The 24,907-nt window shown below is 44.1% G+C and overlaps 1 protein-coding gene across 1 annotated transcript in view; it reads left to right on the top strand.

Annotated features, from left to right (window-relative positions):
• The window catches only part of bmp16 (bone morphogenetic protein 16), a 78,405-nt gene that overhangs the window by 19,262 nt on the left and 34,236 nt on the right, over positions 1–24,907 (top strand). The window contains exon 2 of the mRNA XM_028795728.2: positions 18,865–19,187. Within this exon, the coding sequence (XP_028651561.1) occupies positions 18,872–19,187 (316 nt within the window). The 5' untranslated portion in view covers positions 18,865–18,871. The remainder of the gene's footprint in view (positions 1–18,864; positions 19,188–24,907) is intronic.

Here is a 24,907-nt window from a genome sequence, read left to right as displayed (position 1 = left end):
TTGTCGCGCTGTGCGTCGATCATTTTAAAACCTGTACAGCAGCTGTCCTTCTGTCTCACTGCCTTGTCTTACATGACGTCAACGTGCCTTCCAAGAAAATCACGTATCGTCTCCTTCGTCTCCCTCCCAAGATTTTTGTTTTATAATAGAGAGATAGATTTGCCACATTTGTTCATCAGTCTGCGATCAATAACCCAAAATGACAAAGTGACGACATGATTTCAGAAGGGGTTGCACATTTATTAACAAACCCAATAGTGCAGTTCTCCTTTATGTTAAGTGTTGATACCCTTTGCCGTGACACCTCCAGATTGTGCTCAGGCGCCTCCTGTTGGCTTTAATTCTCCTTGAGATCCGTTGAGAACTTGACCGTTAAGTTCTGCTCTGTACTTGTAATATTTTTATTTTTATACTGTATTGAGGATTACTTGTGTTCTCTTCTGTGTATTGTATTGACCCCCTTCTTTTTGACACCCACTGCACGCCCAGCCTGCCAGGGAAGGGGTCTCTCTTTGAACTGCTTTTCCTGAGGTTTCTTCCATTTTATATGTGAGTTTTCTCAGAGAGTCAAGGCAGGGCCTGTTAAAGCCCATTGTGGTACTCCTTGTGTGATTTTTGGGCTATACAAAAATAAATTGTATTGTATTGTATTGTATTGTACTGGAGTCCATCTCTAGAAAACTCGATTAATTGGACATCATTTCTAAATGCCTACATGGACCTTGATGTAGAACAGCGTTTCTCAACCTTTAAGTATTTGCAACCCGGGTTTTCATAACAGTTTTAATCGCTCCCCCCTAATGTTTTTTTGAAACCCTAATAAAATTTATTCCTATATTTTTTGCTGCCGATACACCGCTACAATTTCCCTACGAATAGCGGAATTACGCCACATATGCCAACATTCACGCCCCCTTTTTTGGGGCGCGCCCCACAGATTGAGAACTGCTGGTGTAGAAGGTCCAGAGGTCACACTACATGACAGCACAAAAACCAAGCCGTGAAGTTCAAGGAGCTCTCCGTAGACTTGTGTGATCAAATTGTGGTGAGGCATCGATCAGGTCAAAGGGTTTATGGCCAGTTCTAAAGCTTTGAGTGTTCCCAGGAGCTCAGCGTCCTCAATAATTTTGGAGCCATCAGGTATTTGAAATGAACTACTCTGGGCATCTCTCTCCTGGGAGGATTCATTTTGCCGACGTGCTTGCCTCGCTTGTGTTATTAGCGACTAAGCGAGTTTTCTGTTTCCTCGGAGGTGGAGCCCTTACCCTGACTCCACCACTCACAGACACACACGCTTCCATGCGTAGATGTTTATATATGAGATACGAGGGGGAGTCAAGCTAAGGTTAGAAAATAGGATTTATCAGAAAATGGAGTGCACCTTCACAAAGCTCATCATGTTATTTCTAAATGTCGCCTCCATCCTTCTCAATGCACTGGAAGTGCCAGCAGAATAAAACGTTTTGTTTTGTCCTCACCACCACTCGTGCCCCCGAGTTCTTGTCAAACTGAGGGGTACTCCAGTCACTAGTGAAAGTTACCTTGACTCGCTGGAGATCAATGTGATGCCTGCTACTCGATCCAAGATGGCAGGGACTGCTGTCCTTTTGCTGTAATGACACACACACTGCTAAGAACACCCAAGGCTTGTCTGGAGAAACTGAAGTGTGAGGTATTGCCACATCCTCCTTATTCTCCAGATTTGGCACAGTGCGATTTCCACCTTTTTGGACCACTAAAAAAAAAAAACACGTGGGTGGTCATTGATTCAGGACAAGAAAGCGATGCACGAGTGGTGGCGAGGACAAGACCAAATGTTTCATTCTGCTGGCACTTCCAGGCAGGTGGCACAAGTGCATTGAGAAGGGTGGAGATGACATTGAGAAATGACACGATGAGCTTTGTGAAGGTGCGTTCCATTTTCTGATAAATCCCATTTCCTAACTTTTCCTAACCTCGCATATACAGTATGTTCCATATTTGGCTGACAACTTTGTCCTAGGCAGCTTATAACATTTAGGATATGACTGGTTCCATTTCTTTTGTTGCAGGTCATGTGACTTGCTGAGGTCACACAATGGTGTCAGTAGTGGGATTTGAACCCACAACCTCAGGGTTTGAAGTCCAAAGCCTTACTGATGCCTGCTTGTATGTTGTATAAACAGTATGTGAATAGAAACAGGAGCACAAATGCGTCCCTAAAGTCAAACGTATATCCTGTTCCATGCGTACAGACAGATGTTCTCACATAACTTCACACACATAAATCAGGCACATACAGTATACGACTCCCACATACGCACAACATGCCCACACACTCACACGCCTGTCTACATGTGAGTCTCGTGTCCCTTTTAGTCAATCGGTGGATATTTGAGTGAGAAGAAAGCAAAATAAGAACCCAACAAAAACACAAAAGAAAAAATCAGGACATTCCAGTACAATGCAATTGATTAAATGGATTTCCTTCTATGGAATAAAATGCGATTAGATAAAAAGAATTTCCTGGTCCTGACATTAGCAAAGGATCTCTTTAACAATAGAACAGTTTTGAAAAATATTTGAAGGAGAAGCAAGTTGAGACTGCCAGGTCCCACTTTCATTTCTCTCCTGTCCCTGACAGCCCCCTTGCCATTTTTTATTTGAGCTTCTGATTGTTCCTTCTGTCATGTCGCTCGCGCTGCCGTCTCGTTATCAGCAGTTTATTATCTGAGCTGTATTTTTGTAAACAGGAAGCAGGAAAGAGACGCGCGGCTTGGATTATCACTGCCGAACACGGCTCACGGGTGTCATCTGCCGGTCATCCATCCATCAGTCAGCCCTCACAGGTCACACCACCAGAAGGGGGACATTTTAAGGCTTATTCCAGATTCTCTCTCAATGTCACCTTTGTATCTGGACTGAAATAATGACCCCCTAAGCCCACCCTGTGCCGTGCTGGCACCCTGGCAGACCCATTTAAGCAGACGCCGATTCAACATACAGGATAAAATGGTCATCTTTGCAGTTCTCCCCAGTCGAGGACAAGTGAGCATTGCAGTCTTCAACAGTGATATTTGTCAATCTCAGCCTTTTTCACGTATTTGTCTTATTTTTTTTGAAAGCACAACATAAAAGACTCAAAGTGAAAACATTCGGTGGGCTAAATGAATCACAAATATAAAACACAAAATCATTAATTGCATAAGTGTTCATAAGAAGTGCCAGAGTTATCTCAATGGACTTCATTCATCTGTAGTGTAGTACTAGGGTGTTGTACCGTGGTAGCCATTATAAATGTAGTGAGAAGTCAAGCAAATGACCCCTCTTATTGGCTAACTAAAAAGATTACGATATGCAAGCTTTCGAGGCAACTCAGGCCCCTTCTTCAGGCAAAGATGGAATCACTAATCCAATTGTACTATAAATGCGTCTGAATGTGGGAGAAAGAACTGGTGGGCTGACCGACACAGTGAAGACAAAGGAACACTCCACGAATCTCCACAAAGAGCACCAGTCAGGGGATGGAGACAAGAAAATATCCAAGTCTATCTTGAAGTAGTGGAAATCTATCTAGAGCTGGCAGTCCACAAAAAAGTGAAGAAGACAAGTGAGGGAGGCCATCAAGAGAACTCAGAGAACTCAGATGGAGTTACAAGCTACAGTGACTTACATTGGAGAGACTGTGTGGGCAGTAACCGCTGCTCGGGTGCTTCACCAGTCACAGTTCTATGGGAGAGCGGCAAAGAGAAAAAAAACGTATGGGACGTCTAAGCAGAAGGAACACTGGGGACTCTGAAGTCAGCTGTGGTATGATGAGCCCCAATGTGAGCTTTTTGGTCATCAGAGAAGGTGCTGAGTTTGAACACACCATTTCCACCATAATGGATGGCAGTGGCGGCATCAAACTATGAGGATGCTTCTCTGCAGAACGCCCTGGATGGTTTGTGAGGGTCAAATGAATGCAGCAAAATATGTTGAAATCCCAGACGAAAACTTGTTGACCTGCACCAGCCCAAGCATAAAGCACAAAGCTGAACAGGAATGACTTCAAAACAACAAAGTGAAGGCTCTGGAGTGGCCAAGTCAGAGCCCTGATCTCAATCCAGCTGAGACTTGGTGGCTCAACTTGAAATTGGCCGCTCGCTCATGTCCACCAAGAAGAAGAAGAAGAAGAAGAAGAAGAAGAATGGGGAAAAATGGCTGAGCTGATGGAGAGAGGGAGAGAGAGAGAGAGAGAGATAGAGAGAGAGAGAGAGAGAGAGAGAGAGAGAGAGAGACCTGAGCACAGACTCAAGGCTGTCATGGCTGCCATCTACTAAACACTGACTTGAAGGGAGTGAATACTTACGAGACCAACAATTTAATCTTTTATATTTGTAATTAATTTAGGCCATTTTGCAGAAATCCAGTTTTTACTTTCTGTTTATCCTTGTCAAAATGTGAAAAACTCCAAGGGCTGAATATTATTTAGGGCGGAGTGGTGGCTCTGATATCCCGAAGGTTGCCGGTTCAAATCCCTGTCACTGCCAAAAGAGATCCTACTCTGCTGGGCCCTTGAGCAAGGCCCTTAACCTTCAATTGCTCCAGGGGTTCTGTACAATGGCTGACCCTGCGCTCTGACCCCAAGGGGTATGCAAAAAAACAAAGTAATTTCCTTCGGGATTAATAAAGTATAATAAAATAAAAAAAAAATAAAAAAATTATAATAAAATACTAATACAGGCAATATAGATACATATGAAAGGCACTATATGATAGATAGATAGATAGATAGATAGATAGATAGATAGATAGATAGATAGATAGATAGATAGATAGATAGATAGATAGATAGATAGATAGATAGATAGATAGATAGATAGATAGATAGATAGATTTGAAAGGCAGTATAAAATAGATAGATAGATAGAACTTTATTTGTCCCCAGGGGAAAATGTGGCTTTTTACAGAAGCCCTTTAAAATAAATTAATAAATAGATAAATAAATACATATCTGCATACACACTATGGTCTGAACAAACACCAGAATGATTAAAAAAGGAAGAAAATTTATAAAGAAATAAAACTTCTGACAGTCCCAGTCCCAGTGTTCCACCGTATTGCTGGTGTTACAACGGATCCCCCATCGCATTTCTTGACCCACATCTGCTGAATGATTTGATGGCTGAATGTCCTCAGTGTTGTATTGTCAGAGAGAAGATGTGCAGCTTTGTTCATAATGGCACTCAATTTTGTTTTAATGCTCCTTTGCTATGACTTCCGGGGGTCCAGAATGGGGTTCCCTAACTGAGCCTGCCCTTTTAATTAGCTTGTTGATTCGGTGGGCCTTTCTTGAAGTGATGCTACCAGTCCAGCACACCACAGAGTAGAAAATCGCACTCACTGTCACAGAGTTGTAGAAGATGTCATGAGTGTCACTGCCTATAATAAAGGAACACAGTCTCCTAAGGAAGAAGAGGCTGTTCTGCCCTTTCTTGTATAGTTCCTCTCTGCAATTAGACCAGTCCAATCTGTCATTCATGTGGACCCCCAAGTACTTATCAGAGAGCACCATCTCTATATCCCCTCCTTGAACAGTGACCAGACATGGAGGCTCTTTGGTGCAGTTCCTTGGTTTGCTGATGTTAAGCTGCAGACAATTCTCTTTGCACCAACAAACAAAGTTCTCCCCCTGACTCCTCTCCTCTGCCTTATCCCCTTTATCAATACACCCCATAAGTGCAGAATCATCTGAGAATTTCTGCCAGTGACGTGACCTGCTGTTATATTTCTAGTCGGAGGTGTGCTGAGTGAAGAGTAAAGCAGACAGGCCTGTTCATGGTGGTGTTGCTCTCACAGTGCTTGAGTCTGTCTGACAGACTGTCCATTATCTGTGAGACCTGCATATCTATGAGTTGTCCCCTTAACAAGGATGGCAGGATGGTCCTTGAGTCTCACAAACTGCAGTCTGCCCAACAGAATATGCTGCATCGAGGCAGAGCACGGACCCCTTCGACTTGACTGAAGACTAAACTCCCCCTCGACGTTATGTGCCTATTGTTTCCGAAGACTTTACATGCCTGTCCTCCATTAAGGTTTAGTTTGTCCTTAGAGGCTGACGTCACATTACAGGACATTGCAGTGTCTGTAGGGTGAACTTTAGTAGTAGGCTGTTGTACCGTGTTAGCCATTATGGATGCAACGAGAAGTCAAGCAAAATTATTGTGCTAACTGAACAGAAGGCAGCTCAGGTACTACAACATGCCTGAGGAAGGGGCCTCAAAAGCTCGTTTATCGTAATCTGTTCAGTCAGCCAATAAAAGACGTCATTTTGTAGGGTGAATTAAAACCCATTAAACACTTTATGATAATAAAGGAGAACTACGCACACACACAACCAACATTACAGCGTAATACAGCACCCACAGCAAAAATACACATCCATTTAAAGTTGCAGTTCAATGTATAATATAATTAGAATGTACAGTGCATCCAGAAAGTATTCACAGCGCATCACTTTTTCCACATTTTGTTATGTTACAGCCTTATTCCAAAATGGATTAAATTCATTTTTTTCCTCAGAATTTTACACACAACACCCCATAATGACAAAGTGAAAAAAGTTTACTTGAGGTTTTTTGCAAATTCATTAAAAATAAAAAAACAGAAATCCCATGTCCATAAGTATTCACAACCTTTGCTCAATACTTTGTCGATGCCCCTTTGGCAGCAATTACAGCCTCAAGTCTTGTTGAATGTGATGCCACAAGCTTGGCACACCTATCCTTGGCCAGTTTCGCCCATTCCTCTTTGCAGCACCTCTCAAGCTCCATCAGGTTGGATGGGAAGCGTCGGTGCACAGCCATTTTAAGATCTCTCCAGAGATGTTCAATCGGATTCAAGTCTGGGCTCTGGCAGAGCCACTCAAGGACATTCACAGAGTTGTCCTGAAGCCACTCCTTTGATATCTTGGCTGTGTGCTTAGGGTCGTTGTCCTGCTGAAAGATGAACCGTCGCCCCAGTCTGAGGTCAAGAGCACTCTGGAGCAGGTTTTCATCCAGGATGTCCCTGTACATTACTGCAGTCATCTTTCCCTTTATCCTGACTAGTCTCCCAATCCCTGCCGCTGAAAAACATCCCCACAGCATGATGCTGCCACCACCATGCTTCACTGTAGGGATGGTATTGGCCTGGTGATGAATGGTGCCTGGTTTCCTCCAAACGTGACGCCTGGCATTCACAACAAAGAGTTCAACCTTTGTCTCATCAGACCAGAGAATTTTCTTTCTCATGGTCTGAGAGTCCTTCAGGTGCCTTTTGGCAAACTCCAGGCGGGCTGCCATGTGCCTTTTACTAAGGAGTGGCTTCCGTCTGGCCACTCTACCATACAGGCCTGATTGGTGGATTGCTGCAGAGATGCTTGTCCTTCTGGAAGGTTCTCCTCTCTCCACAGAGGACCTCTGGAGCTCTGACAGAGTGACCATCGGTTCTTGGTCACCTCCCTGACTAAGGCCCTTCTCCCCCGATCGCTCAGTTTAGATGGCCGGCCAGCTCTAGGAAGAGTCCTGGTGGTTTCGAACTTCTTCCACTTACTGATGATGGAGGCCACTGTGCTTATTGGGACCTTCAAAGCAGCAGAAATTTTTCTGTAACCTTCCCCAGATATGTGCCTCGAGACAATCCTGTCTCGGAGGTCTACAGACAATTCCTTTGACTTCATGCTTGGTTTGTGCTCTGACATGAACTGTCAACTGTGGGACCTTCTATAGACAGGTGTGTGCCTTTCCAAATCATGGCCAGTCAACTGAATTTACCACAGGTGGACTCCAGTGAAGCTGCAGAAACATCTCAAGGATGATCAGGGAAAACAGGATGCACCTGAGCTCAATTTTGAGCTTCATGGCAAAGGCTGTGAATACTTATGTACATGTGCTTTCTCAATTTTTTTATTTTTAATAAATTTGCAAAAACCTCAAGTAAACGTTTTTCACGTTGTCATTACGGGGTGTTGTGTGTAGAATTCTGAGGAAAAAGTGAATTTAATCAATTTTGGAATAAGGCTGTAACATAACAATGTGGAAAAAGTGATGCGCTGTGAATACTTTCCGGATGCACTGTAAATGTAATTAATAATAATCAATATAATCATATCCATCCATCCATCCACTAACCTGCTAAATCCGAACACAGGGTCACAGGGGTCTGCTGGAGCCAATCCCACCCACCACAGGACACACACACACACACCAAGCACAATTTAGAATCACCAATGCACCTAACCTGCATGTCTTTGGACTGTGGGAGGAAACCCACGCAGACACGGGGAGAACATGCAAACTCCACACAGGGAGGACCCGGGAAGCGTACCCAGGTCTCCTTACTGCGAGGCAGCAGCGCTACCCACTGCACCACTGTGCCGCCATCATACCAATGTATAATACAATTAAGTATAATTGATGGCTACCCAACAGTGACCCATCGCAGCATAGCCATTAAAATTTGGAAAATGTATGTTTCACTTGGAGTTTCCAGTCCTAACCCTCCCTCTAAAATCCCCCCAACAGCCTTTCTCCCATATCAGCGGCGCCCTGCGGTGTTATCTGAGTGGGCCCTGAACAGATCGGTCTGATCCAGCCTTCCCCCTCCATTCTTACCGTATTTACTCCATAGTCTGCTTATCTCCTAAACTATTTTATCTTTTTTTTGTTGTCTGTTTTTCCGAGACTCTTGTCACTTTTCTTATCTCAAGGTTCAACTTTTAAAGAGGCTGATGACCTCCATGTCACTGATTAGTTAAGAGCTGGAGTCCATCTGCTAAAGGAGTCTTCTCCCGGTTGGGGGTTAGGGATGAAGTTACATTAACATATCAGCGGATTCCCTAAAACAATTTAAGTTAAAGTACCTGTTTATAAAGGTGGGGGTGGTGGTGGGGGGGGGGGGGGTCTGCTAATGTTTGTGTTTAGCCCCTGGTTGAAAAAATGTAAAAACAAGAAGTTCAATCTCAGTACATACAGTACAATATTCCGAAGTCTTCAATTTCTTCACATTTATTTGTGTTGTGGATTTCATTTCAATGGAAAATGTTGCCCCTTTTGCCCATCCATCCACACTCAATATCCCATAATTGGTGTTTTCCCACCACAGGAACTTTGTTTTCCAGGACCAATGAGTTCCTGTGTGATAAAGGGTGGTCTCCGGCCACTTTAGTGTGCTGTGTTCCCACCGCATAACAGGAAGTGTAAACTTTATACAAAATCTGCGCAATGAAGAGCCATGTGATATGAACTGAGGGGCATTGGGGAGTTCACGGTGGGAGGGAGTGTTACCCCCCCCCACACACACTTATTGCTTCAATGCATCTGCGACTTTATGGTGGAGATTACCATTTCAATGCAGTGCATGGAGCAGGACTGTAGTAAGGAATCTATGAACAGTTTTTCAAGTGGGAGAGATGGCACTCCATCTTCATCATCAGCTCTCCAAAGTCCAGACGACTAACAGATTTATAAGATGGCACCAGTGCTAGTGGTCCACCAGTCAGTGTCATGCATCAAATGCGCCAAACTCACAATAGTTCTTGGTTGAATAGAAAGTACACACCCTGGAGTGGGAGCTACAGAAAAAAAGTTCCAGGAACCACAAATGTCCTGAGTTCCTGCAGTGGGAATGCTACAAAAGTCCCTGGTTCCCTGTGGTGGGAAAGCGGGGCGGCACAGTGGCGCAGTGGTAGCGCTGCTGCCTCGCAGTTAGGACACTAGAGTTTGCTTCCCAGGTCCTCCCTGCGTGGAGTTTGCATGTTCTCCCCGTATCTGTGTGGGTTTCTCCCACAGTCCAAAGACATGCAGGTTAGGTGCATTGGCGATCCTAAATTATCTCTAGTGTGTGCTTGGTGTGTGTGTGTGCCCTGTGGTGGGCTGACGCCCTGCCTTGCGCCCTGTGTTGGCTGGGATTGGCCCCAGCAAGACCTCCGTGCACCCTGTAGTTAGGATATAGCAGGTTGGATAAAGGATGGATGGATGGTGGGAAAGCAGCAAATGAACAAAGTGAGAATATGTTTTCAGAAAGGTTTGCAAATTTATTAATAATCAAAACCTGAATTGAATCATTGCTCCAAGTATTCAGAGCCTTAATTCATTACTCTGTAGAAGCCTCTTTGGCAGCTCCAAGGCTTCATGGCAGGTCTCTACAAGCTTTGCACTCCTGGATTTGAGATAATTTATCCAGTTCTTCCTGGCTGATCCTCTTAAGCTCTGTTAGATTGGATGGGAAGAGTCTGTCAGCTGCCATCTTCTGCTCTCTCCTCAGAAGTTCTATGGGGTTTAAGTCTGGGCTTTGGCTGGGACCCTCAGAGACTTGTGCCAAAGCCTGTCTGGCGTTGTCTTGACTTTAGATCACCGTTGTGCCCCAGTCTGAGGTCACATGCACTCTGGAGCAGGTTCTCTTCAATGACCTCTCTGTGTTTGAGTGCATTCATCCTTCTCTCAACGGTGACCAGTTTCCTGCTGCTGAAAAACACCCCCAAAGCATGGTGCTACCACCACCATACTTCACTATCAGGAAGGTGATGAGCAGTGCCTGGTCTTCACCATACATAGTGCTTGGAGTTTTGTCCAAAGAGTTTTTTTCTCATCAGACCAGAGAATCTTTTCCCAAGCAGGCTGCCTCATGCCTTTTACTCAAAATTGGCTTCCATCTGACCGTCCATTCATCCATCCATTTTCTTCCACTTATCCGAGGTCGGGTCGTGGGGACAGCAGCTTGAGCAGAGATGCCCAGACTTCCCTCTCCCCGGCCACTTCTACTACCTCTTCTGGGGGAATCCCAAGGTGTTCCCAGGCCAGTCGAGAGACATAGTCCCTCCAGTGTGTCCTGGGTCTTCCCCGGGGCCTCCTCCCAGTTGGACGTGCCCGGAACACCTCACCAGGGAGGCGTCCATGAGGCATCCTGATCAGATGCCCGAGCCACCTCAACTGACTCCTCTCGATGCGGAGGAGCCCCTCCCGGATGACTGAGCTTCTCACCCTATCTTTAATGAAGAGCCCAGACACCCTGCGGAGGAAACTCATTTCAGCCGCTTGTATTCGCGATCTCGTTCTTTCGATCACTACCCATAGCTCATGACCATAGGTGAGGGTAGGAACATAGATCGACTGGTAAATTGAGAGCTTTGCCTTACAGATCAGCTCCTTTTTCACCACGACAGACCGATGCAGAGCCTGTATTACTGCGGATGCTGCACCGATCCGCCTGTCGATCTCACACTCCATTCTTCCCTCACTGACCATCCAGCTATAAATGCTTGAGTGCTGCTGAGATGACCATCACTTCAACAGATTCTCTCATCTCAGCAGAGAACATCTGTAGCTCTCTTACAGTGACCATTGGGTTCTCGGCCACCTCTTTGACCAAAGGTCCTTCTCGCCCAGTTACTCAGTTTGGCTGGCTCTTCCTGTATCTCTGTTATTCCGTTTTTAAAGCTCATTAAATCTTACTTGAAATCTGCAATAAGACAGGACAGACTTTCAGCCTGACAGCTCAACGTTCAAAGCCTTCAGAAAGTGTTTGACAAGATGCCACATGAGAGGTTGGGCATCAAAATAAAAATAGTGGCAGTTCAGGGTGTGGTGTGTAGATGGGTACAGAATTGGCTCAGACACAGAAAGCTGAGGGTGATGGTGTGAGGAACCTCATCAGAACTAGCTAACGTTAAGAGTGGTGTCCAGCAGGGGTCAGTGCTGGGGCCACTACTGTTTTTGAAATAGATAAATAATTTGAACAGGAATATAAATAACAAGCTGGTTAAGTCTGAAGATGATACCAAGATAGGTGGATTGGCATATAATCGAAAATCCATTGAATCATCACAGAGGGACTTGGACAGCATACAGGCTTGGGCAGATTTGTGGCAGATGAAATTTAATGTTAATAAATATAATAATAATCCATCCATCCATCATCCAACCTGCTATATCCTAACTACAGGGTCACGGGGGTCTGCTGGAGCCAATCCCAGCCAACACAGTGTGCAAGGCCGGAAACAAACCCCGGGCAGGGCGCCAGCCCACCGCATGATAATAATAATAATAATAATAATAATAATAATAATAATAATAATAATCCATCCATCCATCCATCCATCCATCCATCCATCCATCCATCCATCATCCAACCTGCTATATCCTAACACAGGGTCACGGGGGTCTGCTGGAGCCAATCCCAGCCAACACAGGGCACAAGGCAGGAAACAAACCCTGGGCAAGGTGCCAGCCCACTGCATGTAATAATAATAATAATAATAATAATAATAATAATAATAATCCATCCATCCATCCATCCATCCATCCATCCATCCATCCATCATCCAACCCACTCTATCCTAACTACAGGGTCACGGGGGTCTGCTGGAGCCAATCCCAGCCAACACAGGGTGCAAGGCAGGAAACAAACCCCGGGCAGGGCGCCAGCCCACCGCATGTAATAATAATAATAATAATAATCCATCCATCCATCCATCCATCCATCCATCCATCCATCCATCCATCATCCAACCTGCTATATCCTAACACAGGGTCACGGGGGTCTGCTGGAGCCAATCCCAGCCAACACAGGGCACAAGGCAGGAAACAAACCCCGGGCAGGGCGCCAGCCCACCGCATGTAATAATAATAATAATAATAATCCATCCATCCATCCATCCATCCATCCATCCATCCATCCATCATCCAACCTGCTATATCCTAACACAGGGTCACGGGGGTCTGCTGGAGCCAATCCCAGCCAACACAGGGCACAAGGCAGGAAACAAACCCTGGGCAAGGTGCCAGCCCACTGCATGTAATAATAATAATAATAATAATAATAATAATAATAATAATAATCCATCCATCCATCCATCCATCCATCCATCCATCCATCCATCCATCATCCAACCCACTCTATCCTAACTACAGGGTCACGGGGGTCTGCTGGAGCCAATCCCAGCCAACACAGGGTGCAAGGCAGGAAACAAACCCCGGGCAGGGCGCCAGCCCACCGCATGTAATAATAATAATAATAATAATAATAATAATCCATCCATCATCCATCCATCCATCCATCCATCCATCCATCATCCAACCTGCTATATCCTAACACAGGGTCACGGGGGTCTGCTGGAGCCAATCCCAGCCAACACAGGGTGCAAGGCAGGAAACAAACCCCGGGCAGGGCGCCAGCCCACCGCATGTAATAATAATAATAATAATAATAATAATAATAATAATAATAATCCATCCATCCATCCATCCATCCATCCATCCATCCATCCATCCATCCATCCATCATCCAACCCGCTATATCCTAACTACAGAGTCACGGGGGTCTACTGGAGCCAATCCCAGCCAACACACGGTGCAAGGCAGGAAACAAACCCCAGGCAGGGCACCAGCCCACCGCATTTAATAATAATAATAATAATAATAATAATGCATTTTATTTATATGTATAAAGTATTGCATGTAGAAAGTACAAATGTTAGGTTGGACTACACAATGGGAGGTCTGAAAATCGAAAGTCAACTTTATAAGGATTTTGGATTAGTAGTGGACTTATCACTTTCAACTGCTACACAGTGTATAGAAGCCATTAAGAAGGCTAACAGAATGTCACGTAATATAGCGCCTTGATGTGTGGAGTCCAAGGAGGTTCTGCTCAAGCTTTATAGCACACTGGTGAGGCCTCATCTGGAGTACCGGGTGCAGTTTTGGTCTCCAGGCTATAAAAAGGACATAGCAGCACAAGAGAAGGTCCAGAGAAGAGCGACTAGGCTGACTTAGGGCTACAGGGGATGAGTTATGAGGAAAGATTAAAAGAGCTGAGCCTTTACAGTTTAAGGAGAAGAAGATGAAGAGGAGACCTGACTGAAGTGTTTAAAATTAGGAAGGGAATGAGTCCAGTGCATCAAGACTGTGACTTTAAAATGAGTTCAGCAAGATCACGAGGACTAAGTTGGACACTTCTTAAAGGTCCATTTCACACAAACGTTAGGAAGTTTTTCTTTACACAGAGAACCACAGAAACATGGAATAAGCAACCAAGTAGTGTGGTAGACAGTAGGACTTTAGGGATGTTTAAAACTCCACTTGATGTGATTTTAGAAGAATGAAATGGGCAGGACTGGTGAGCTCTGTTGGGCTGAATGGCATCTTCTCGTCCAGACTGTTCTAATGTTGTAACGTTTGGATTTGGAGGACATTGTGGCTGCGTTTGCTGTAACAGCAATTTTGGAAGATAAAGTAATACCTTTATGAGCCATTTTTAAATTTTTTCTTTTTAAAATCTCTATCATATACACTTTTTAATTTTTTTTAAACATCATGTGCATGTTACATTTACTTTATATGCTAGCTGGCCCCCGCGGCTTCACCTGCATAGAAGTAAAACAGGACAGGGAGGAGGGCCCGGCCCAGCTCTCTACTCCTGACATCAGTCTTCCCCCTCCCCTTGGCCCGCAGCATCTGTGTCGGATTAGCGTGAATATATCACTCCTGCAAGTGAACTATGATTCATAGTGCAATGAGAGAAGTTGCAAAATCAACCGGAATGTTCAAGCAAATGATAGGAAAAAAAAAATGATCTAAATCCGTTAAGTTGTTCTCTCATGAAAAGAGGACAGACAGACAAACAGACTTTGGAGTCTAAGAGATTTTATTTACTTTTTTACATATTTTAAAATTTACTTTATTCTGTTATTATTGTCTTTCTATTTTCTAACACATGGTGCATGTATTGTGCTATTTTATATATATCCATCCATCCATTATCCATCCATCCATCCATCCATCCATTTTCCAACCCGCTGAATCCGAACACAGGGTCACGGGGGTCTGCTGGAGCCAATCCCAGCCAACACAGGGCACAAGGCAGGAACCAATTCCGGGCAGGGTGCCAACCCACCACAGGACACACACAAACACACCCACACACCAAGCACACACTAGGACCAATTTAGAATCGCCAATCCACCTAACCTGCATGTCTTTGGACTGTGGGAGGAAACCGGAGCGCCCGGAGGAAACCCACGCACACACGGGGAGAACATGCAAACTCCACGCAGGGAGGACCCAGGAAGTGAACCCAGGTCCCCAGGTCTCCCAACTGCGAGGCAGCAGTGCTACCCACTGCGCCACCGTGCCACCCTCCATCCATTATCCAACCCGCTATATCCTAACTACAGGGTCACGGGGGTCTGCTGGAGCCAATCCCAGCCAACACAGGGCACAAGGCAGGAAACAAACCCTGGGCAGGGCGCCAGCCCACCACAGATTATTATTATTATTATTATTATTATTATTATTATTATTATTATCACCCTCCTCTCAGAGCAGTGACGAACACTGGCATGTTTGTTAAAGGTCAAGCAGACCACTCATCTTGTTCTTTAGCTTGTCTAAGATTGTGGGCCATGCCGAAGACTCTGATCTTCTGGATCTTGTTCACGCTGATTCTACATGGGAGTTTATCCAACTGCTCTTGGAACTCGTTCTTGATGTTTCCCACTTTTGTCCTGCATCTGACTTCGATCCCTTGGTCTTTATACTTGATGATCTTCTCTGCCTCCTTGCTTTGTGTACTCATTACATACTTAGCAATTAGTTACATTTGTATTTGTATGTGCCTGAGAAGTTGACTCAGCACTTTGTACCTGCACTCGGCGACGAGCTGGACGGGGACCAGAGCAGAAGAAGTGAAATGCTTGTACTGTATCTGTAAAGGTTCACCACAAAAAGTCACTACATGGAATGAAGGCTCTTGTTTTGTTCACAAAACACGTGTGCAATGGCGTATGTCATCAAGCGGTAGAAACACAGGAGCTGAAACGAAACGATGGAGTGCCAACTGGGCCATCCCATTTAATTTACTAAAACAGAAACAAAAACAGCAGGTGCTCAATGGTGCTAAAAAAACAAAAAGGTATAATGTGACATTAGTCCTAAGGCAGTCCAGGCGTTAGGATCTGAGCTCCGTGGTGAGGGTCTCTCATCTCCTAAACAGAGACGCCTCCTTCTGGGACCACCCTACTTTTACAGCTTGTGGACGAGATGAGGTGGGGTCAGTTGCCCTCATGGCATCTTCTTAGAGCTGTGGGAGGAAAAGCACACAAAGTGGTTAGCAATTACACCCCCTGGTGTGCTGGGGTGGTAGTGCCAAGAAGATGATCCTCTGACACCCATGTATGGAATTTTCATAGATGAAGAATATCATATAGTGCCTTTCACAAATATCTATCTATCTATCTATCTATCTATCTATCTATCTATCTATCTATCTATCTATCTATCTATCTATCTATCTATCTATCTATCTATCTATCTATCTATATCTTAAAAATCATTGGCGCTAGCGCAACAGATCAGTGTCCATTTTGTCTTTAGAAAGAAACAATTTATCATTTATTTCTGCATTGTACCAGATTATAACCACTACTGCATTTCCTTGCTTTTTTGTTGATGGATTTGGGAATTGTATTTAATGAACTTATTTATATTTTTGGAATGTCTGTGTCAAGAATTTGTGAAAGGGAATATTTACTTTGCAATTTCTTGTTGGGCCAGGCCAAGATGGCAACTTTAAAAATAAGAAGAAATAGAGATAAATATCTTTTAATCTGCCCTCTCAGGGTTGGTAGCGAGATCCTGCCCCAAGTGGAGGAGTTCAAGTATCTCGGGGTCTTGTTCACGAGTGAGGGAAGAATGGAGCGTGAGATCAACAGGCGGATCGGTGCGGCATCCGCAGTGATGCGGGCGCTGCATCGGTCTGTCGTGGTGAAAAAGGAGCTGAGCCGCAAGGCAAAGCTCTCAATTTACCAGTCGATCTATGTTCCTACCCTCACCTATGGTCATGAGCTATGGGTAGTGACCGAAAGAACGAGATCGCGAATACAAGCGGCTGAAATGAGTTTCCTCCGCAGGCTGTCTGGGCTCTCCCTTAAAGATAGGGTGAGAAGCTCAGTCATCCGGGAGGGGCTCAGAGTAGAGCCGCTGCTCCTCCGCATCGAGAGGAGTCAGATGAGGTGGCTCGGGCATGTGATCAGGATGCCTCCTGGACGCCTCCCTGGTGAGGTGTTCCGGGCACGTCCAACCGGGAGGAGGCCCCGGGGAAGACCCAGGACACGCTGGAGGGACTATGTCTCTCGACTGGCCTGGGAACGCCTTGGGATTCTCCAGGAAGAGCTAGAAGAAGTGGCCGGGGAGAGGGAAGTCTGGGCATCTCTGCTCAAGCTGCTGCCCCCACGACCCGACCTCGGATAAGTGGAAGAGAATGGATGGATGGATGGAGAGATAAATATCTAAAAACCACTGATGCTCTATAAATGGTTAAAGTCCTCCTTCAAAGGAGATTGAACACTGAATTTGCATATTTTAAACTAATTAATCAATTAGATATATTCAGAGAAATCTGAGCTGTAAATGATGTTTTATGTTCCATGGAAAATGAATGTCTAGTGCTAAAGTATGAGTAGACAAACTTTGTTATTTTTAAATGTTGTTGAATTTTGGCTCTTAATTTGACTGCAATTATGTTATAATTGTTAATAAAGGTCTATTTAAAATTAAAAATATCTATCTATCTATCTATCTATCTATCTATCTATCTATCTATCTATCTATCTATCTATCTATCTTTAATATAGTGCCTTTCACATCTATCTATCTATCTATCTATCTATCTATCTATCTATCTATCTATCTATCTATCTATCTATCTATCTATCTATCTATCTATCTATCTATCTTTAATATAGTGCCTTTCACATCTATCTATCTATCTATCTATCTATCTATCTATCTATCTATCTATCTATCTATCTATCTATCTATCTATCTATCTTTAATATAGTGCCTTTCACATCTATCTATCTATCTATCTATCTATCTATCTATCTATCTATCTATCTATCTATCTATCTATCTATCTATCTATCTATCTATCATATAGTGCCTTTCACATCTATCTATCTATCTATCTATCTATCTATCTATCTATCTATCTATCTATCTATCTATCTATCTATCTATCTATTATATAGTGCCTTTCACATCTATCTATCTATCTATCTATCTATCTATCTATCTATCTATCTATCTATCTATCTATCTATCTATCTATCTATCTATCTATCTATCTATCTATCTATCTATCTATCTTTAATATAGTGCCTTTCACATTATCTATCTATCTATCTATCTATCTATCTATCTATCTATCTATCTATCTATCTATCTATCTATCTATCTCTTATCTTTCACATGGAAAAGACTGAAATTCCGAGATGCCCCTAAAAGTGCCCACGATGCCCTGCAGGTGTCGACAGGACATGAATCGTGTGAAAGTTGCCTTTTTTAAGCCTCACTCTTTTCCTTCTTTTTCCTGTTTTTACAAGCCGCCCGCCTCAGTTTTCCTAAAACTCCATCATTGCATCAGCTGCATCCTCATCTGTGTTTATTCGTCGTGATCTGTGAAGGCGTCTCCTGTTCCGTGCCCTCAGTCTGCCTTTCCTAATCCTTTGCTCATGACCCCCATTATGTTAATCGAATGAATGTTAAAATTACTGCTTTGGATTTAAGTGATTAAGCCCCCGAAGAATTTAGAAAGGCTCTTTTAAAGGTGGTGATGACTCCCCGGCTTAGATCTGCTTATTATGCCCTTAAGAATTCTGAAGGTGTCTGTCAGATCCATTGAAAGTGACAGGTTGTGGTAAAAGTTGCTGTTTTCACGCCTCGTAGGCTTTACTGTACGTGTCTGTGTTGGCACTCATGTCTGGAGCTTCGTTTTTGAGTTTGTTTTTTTTAATATTTTCAACCTGTCAGCACTCACTGCTTCTTTTCTGTCTTTTTTTTTTGTTGTTTTTGTTTTTGCTACTAGAGCCACAATGGTCCCTGCTAACCTGCTGGTTCTTATGGTTCTGCTGGTACCAGACGTCTTGCTGGGTTATGAGGGTAAGCTGAGATCTGGGATGAGCCCAAGAAAGGAACCAAGCCTGGTGCAATCCATCCAAACGCTTCTCTTAAGCAGGCTCGGCCTGCAGGACCGCCCGGCCCCCCGCTCTGACATCCACGTGCCTCAGTATCTGATGAACCTGTACCACTTCCATTCTCTCGAGTTCCACCGGATCCAAGACTCCACGTTCAACTTCCCTTTCTCACACACCCAGAAGGCCAACACTGTCCGTGCTTTCCATCACCATGGTGAGTCAGTGCTGGGTGGAATGGGGGGGAGTGATTTTGGGTGGCCTAATATGTTGGGGTCATATAGGGGTCATCAGAGGGCTGGGGAGGGTTATGGGGTGGATATCATGCACATGTTCTCCAGATTCCTAATATAAGACATACAGAATGCTTCCATTATGGTGTTGACACTTTCATTATGGCCTTGACCTCCTAAGGGAACTGAAGTACACTTTTAGGGGATGAGGTGTGAACAACACATCAACATCTGCTGCAGATGAGGCCACACGTCCACGGCCCTTGTTACAGGCGGAGAACCAGGGGCTTCCTCAAGGCCACTCAGTGAGTCAGTGTGGCTAAATGAAGATTTATTCTGGAAACTTCCTCATTTTAAGTGCTTTCCTTTCACCGCCAGTCTGCACGCTCTCTCGGGACTTCACAAAACCTTCTGGATTTTTTTGGCCGTAATTTAACTTGTTTCCTCCCTATAAAAATACTCAGGTGTTTGTCGGTTCCACACATTCTATTTTTTATTAATTTTTTTGCTCATTTTCTGCATTAAGAGCTGGCAGAGTGTCGCCGTAGAGAAGTCATTTAAAGAGCAGACGGCAGGTTGGGGGGCCGGCAAATGAGCGGATGAAGAAGGAGAAGATCAGGAAGGACTGCTAAGCCCCAAAAAATGAGCAAAGACAAAGAGCAGTCAGGTTTATGCAAAAAGCAAATGCTTAAATCGTAAAAGTCTACCCTGAGGAACCTCATCAGAATTGGCCGATGTTAAGAGTGGCGTCCAGCAGGGGTCAGTGTTGGGGCTGCTGCTCTTTTTAATATACAGCAAGGAAAATAAGTACTGAATACGTCAACTTTTTTCTCAGTAAATCTATTTCTAATGGGACTATTGACATGACATTTTCACCAGATGTCGGTAACAACTCAAGTAATCCACACATACAAAGAAATCGAAACAAATAAGTCCATCAGTTATGTTATGTGTAATAAAGTGGAATGACGCAGGGAATTCGTATTGAACACCTGAAGAAAAGGAGGTGCAAAAAAGGCCTGGAGAAACAAGAAAGCAGCTGACATCTGTCAGTACTGAGAAAGCCATCCTGATAGGATATGACACAAATCTGCCCGAGCCTGTCTGCTGTCCAAGTCCTTCTGTGATGATATAACCGATTCCAAATTATCTGCTAATCCACCTCTCTTGGTATCATCTGCAAACTTAACCAGCTTGTTACTTACGGTATCTCACAAAAGTGAGTACACCCCTCACATTTTTAAAATATTTTATTATATCTTTTCATGGGACAACACTGAAGATATGACACTTTTCTCCAATGTAATGTAGTCCGTGTACAGCTTGTATCACAGTGTACATTTGCTGTCCCCTCAAAATAACTCAACACACAGCCATTAATGTCTAAAAAGCTGACAACAAAGTGAGTACACCCCTAAAATGTCCAAATTGTGCCCAATTGGCCATTTTCCCTCCCCGGTGTCATGTGACTCATTATTATTACAAGGTCTCAGGTGTTAGTTTTGGTGTTATCGCTCTCACACTCTCTCATACTGGTCACTGGAAGTTCAACATGGCACCTCATGGCAACGAACTCTCTGAGGATCTGAAAAAAAGAATTGTTGCTCTACATAAAGATGGCATAGGATATAAGAAGATTGGCAACACCCTGAAACTGAGCTGCAGCACGGTGGCCAACACCATACAGCGGTCTAACAGGACAGGTTCCATTCAGAACAGGCCTCGCCATGGTCGACCAAAGAAGTTGATGTGCACTTGCTCAGTGTCATATCCAGAGGTGGTCTTTTGAAAATAGACATATGAGTGCTGCCAGCATTGCTGCAGAGGTCAGCCTGTCGGTGCTCAGACCATATGCCCGCCGCACACTGCATCAAATTGGTCTGCATGGCTGTCGTCCCAGAAGGAAGCCTCTTCTAAAGATGATGCACAAGAAAGCCCAAAAACAGTTTGCCGAAGACAAGCAGACTAAGGACATGGATTACTGGAACCATATGCTGTGGTCTGATGAAACCGAGATAAACTTATTTGGTTCACATGGTGTCAAGTGTGTGTGGTGACAACCAGGTGAGGAGTACAAAGACAGTGTGCCTTACCTACAGTCAAGCATGGTGGTGATAGTGTCATGGTTTGGGGCTGCATGAGTGCTGCCAGCACTGAGGAGCTACAGTTCATTGAGGGCACCGTGAATGCCAACATGTACTGTGACATACTGAAGCAGAGCATGATCCCTTCCCTGGGCCACAGGGCAGTATTCCAATATGATAACGACCCCAAACACACCTCCAAGATGACCACTGCCCTGCTTAAGAAACTGACCAAGCATGTCTCCAGACCTAAACCCTATTGAGCAAGCAGAAGGTGGAGGAGCACAAGGTCTCTAACATCCACCAGCTCCGTGATGTTGTCATGGTGGAGTGGAAGAGGATTCCAGTGGCGACCTGTGAAGCTCGTGTGAACTCCATGCCCAAGAGAGTTAAGGCAGTGCTGGAAAATAATGGTGGCCACACAAAATATTGACACTTTGGGCACAATTTGGACATTTTTCACTCACTTTTGTTGCCAGCAGTTTAGACATTAATGGCTGTGTGTTGAGTTATTTTGAGGGGACAGCAAATTTACACTGTGATACAAGCTGTACACGGACTACTTTACATTGGATCAAAAAGTATCATATCTTCAGTGTTGTCCCATGAAAAGATATAATAAAATATTTACAAAAATGTGAGGGGTGTACTCACTTTTGTGAGATACTGTATATCCCTATCTAAATCATTTATATACAGCGGGGAAAATAAGTATTCAACACGTCGTTTTTCTCAGTAAATATATTTCTAACTAGCCAACCCGCGGCGTAGCATACGCCGCATAATTATGTTTTGATGGGTGAACACTTCCTGAATGACACAGTTGTCCAAACAGAAGTGAAAACAAAATCTAGTCCGGTGCATTTTTTAATTTCCTTCTCTGCCTTGTAGCGCAGCGTTAGTGTTACTGTTTTGCAGTAAGGAGACTGTGAAAGATTTTGGGTTCGCTTCAGGTTCCTCCCTGTGTGGATAGCGCTTTGAATACTGAAAACACCGATATAATCACGCCACTTTTTTAATGTTTTTTAAGCAGAGGGAAAAAATGAACATTTGCAAAATCCATAACGCTGCTTTCAGTAAGTACAATGCACACGCGTTTAATTTGTCAGCCACTTTTTGCCAGCGGTCTTTTCTGGTTTGGCTGCTTTTGCAGTGTTACCGCTTGTGCATATTAAATCTTGAATCCTTCGAGTAACTAATTAACTAACTAGCTAACTAACACCCACCGAGCTTGTGTGAAAAATATGGCCCCGTTCTTTCATCATTTTGTTGCAGCCTATCAAAGACTTGCTGATCATGTTTTCGTGGGGAACAATTGCAAGCCCCGGTTTCCAGCACGAATGGGGTTCAAAGGCTTACCAACGCCTCTCTGCGCCGGGTAGACACACGTTGATTCATTCAGTGTAGTGCGCGTGCAGTTACCTGATGCAGGAAACTGTAAAACATTGAAAGAAGTTTCATTTGAAGCTGTGGGCATGGGAAGGCAAATGAACAGTCCACATTTGCAAAATCCGTAACGCTGCTTTCAGTAAGTACAATGCACACACGTTTAATTTGTCGGCCACTTTTTGCCAGCGGTCTTTTCTGGTTTTGGCTGCTTTTACAGTGTTACCGCTTGTGCATATTAAATCTTGAAATCCTTTGACTAACTAACTAACTAACTAACTAACTAACTAACTAACTAACTAACTAACTAACTAACTAACTAACTAACTAACTAACTAACACCCACCCACCCCACCCACACACACACAGCTTGTGTGAAAACATGCGCCCGTACTTTCATCATTTTGTTGCAGCCTATCAAAGACTCCCCTTCAAAAGGCCTGATAGTAGTGGAGTCAGGCACAGAGAAAGTCAGCTGCTGAGAGAGCGTCTCGACTGTTGCAGGGCCTGCATCGGTGAAGCAGGTGAGACGTTAATGAAAAACAGGTACAGGGCTTATTGGTTTTTAAAGACTGCTTCCTTCATTGTGTTTTATCCTCAGTTTTAAAGGATTGTTTTAGGGATCCCATGGGATACCCCTCGCAAACTGTTTTACACGCTGCATATAGCGATTCACATCCGTGAGAAACATGCCTCTACGAACAGTCAACGTGGCTCAGAGGTGCATGTGGACTTTACGACAGACGAACATAAATGACGCCATTTTTTCTGTGTCAACGCGTCCGAGTTGGTGGGCGTGGCTCCTTCCTCGCGCGTCTTACTTGTCGGCGGCTTAGTGAATCCACGCCCCTTCCTGCATTCTTTCATGGGTGTCTTGCATTGCTCTGCGTGCTTTCATGGGTGTCTTGCCCGCTCTGGCGGCGGCTTAGTGAATTATATATATAGATGGGGCTATTGATATGAAATTTTCACCATATGTCGGTAACAACTCAAGTAATCCACACATACAAAGAAATCAGAAAAAATAAGTTATGTGTAATAAATTGGGATGACACAGGGAATAAGTATCGAACACGCTTACTGAAATGTATTTCATACTTGGTAGAAAAGCCTTTGTTGGTGATGACAGCTTCAAGACGCCTCCTGTAAGGAGAAACGAGCCACATGCATTGCTCAGGTGGGATTTTGGCTCGTTCTTCCACACCAACTGTCTTCAAATCTTGAAAGTTCCGGGGGCCTCTTCTATGATCTCTGATCTTCATTTCGTTCCATAGATTTTCAATTGGATTCAAGTCAGCTGATTGACTTGGCCATTCTAGCAGCTTTATTTTCTTTATTCTCTGTCACCAATTGAGAGTTTCCTCGGCTGTGTGTTTGGGATCCTTGTCCTGCTGAAATGTCTCCCCGTCGTTTCATCTTCAGCATCCTGGTAGAAGGTAGCAGATTCTTATCAACCATATCCTGCTACATTTCTCCATTCATCCTTCCTTTAATTCTTTGAAGTCTGCCAGACCCACGCCATGATGTCCCACCTCCAAACTTCACTGTTGCTGTGGTGTTTTTGAGGTGATCTGCAGTGCCATTTCTCCTCCAAACATGGCGTGTACAGTGACATCCAAAGAGTTCAGTTTTGCTCTCATCTGACCAGACTCTGTTCTCCCAGTTATTTCATTGGCTTGTCCAAATGTTCTGCAGAAAACTTTCAATGAGCTTCAATGTGCTTTTTCTTCAGCATGGTGAGCGTGCAGAGAGGCCATGGTGGTCAAGCGAATTACTTATTGTTTTCATTGAAACAACTGGACCTGCTAATTGCAGGTCTTTCTGAAGCTCTCGGCGAGTGGTCCTTGGCTCTTGGACAACTCTTCTGATTATTCTTTTGTCAGAAATCTTGCGAGGAGCACCTGGTTGTGGCCAGTTTATGGTGACATGATGTTCTTTCCACTTCTGGATTATGACCCCAATGGTGCTCACTGGAACATTCAGAAGTTTAGAATTACGTCTGTCGCCAATGCCAACAATAAGGTTGTGAAGGTCTTGAGAGAGCTCTATGCTTTTACCCATCATGAAATGCTTCTTGTGTTACACCTTGGGAATGAGAAACCTTTTTACAGGCCATCAATTAGGACTCAACCAACTGATATTCATTTGCACTGATGGGGGGCTAACAGGATGGCTTTCTCAATACGCACAGGTGTCAGCTGCTTTCTTCTTCCTCCAGGCCTTTTTTGCACCTC

Source organism: Erpetoichthys calabaricus, chromosome 1 (genome assembly GCF_900747795.2).
Source record: "Erpetoichthys calabaricus chromosome 1, fErpCal1.3, whole genome shotgun sequence".
Lineage (NCBI taxonomy): Eukaryota > Metazoa > Chordata > Cladistia > Polypteriformes > Polypteridae > Erpetoichthys > Erpetoichthys calabaricus.
Note: the sequence above shows the minus strand (reverse complement) of the source record. Positions and strands in the feature narration are given on the sequence as shown.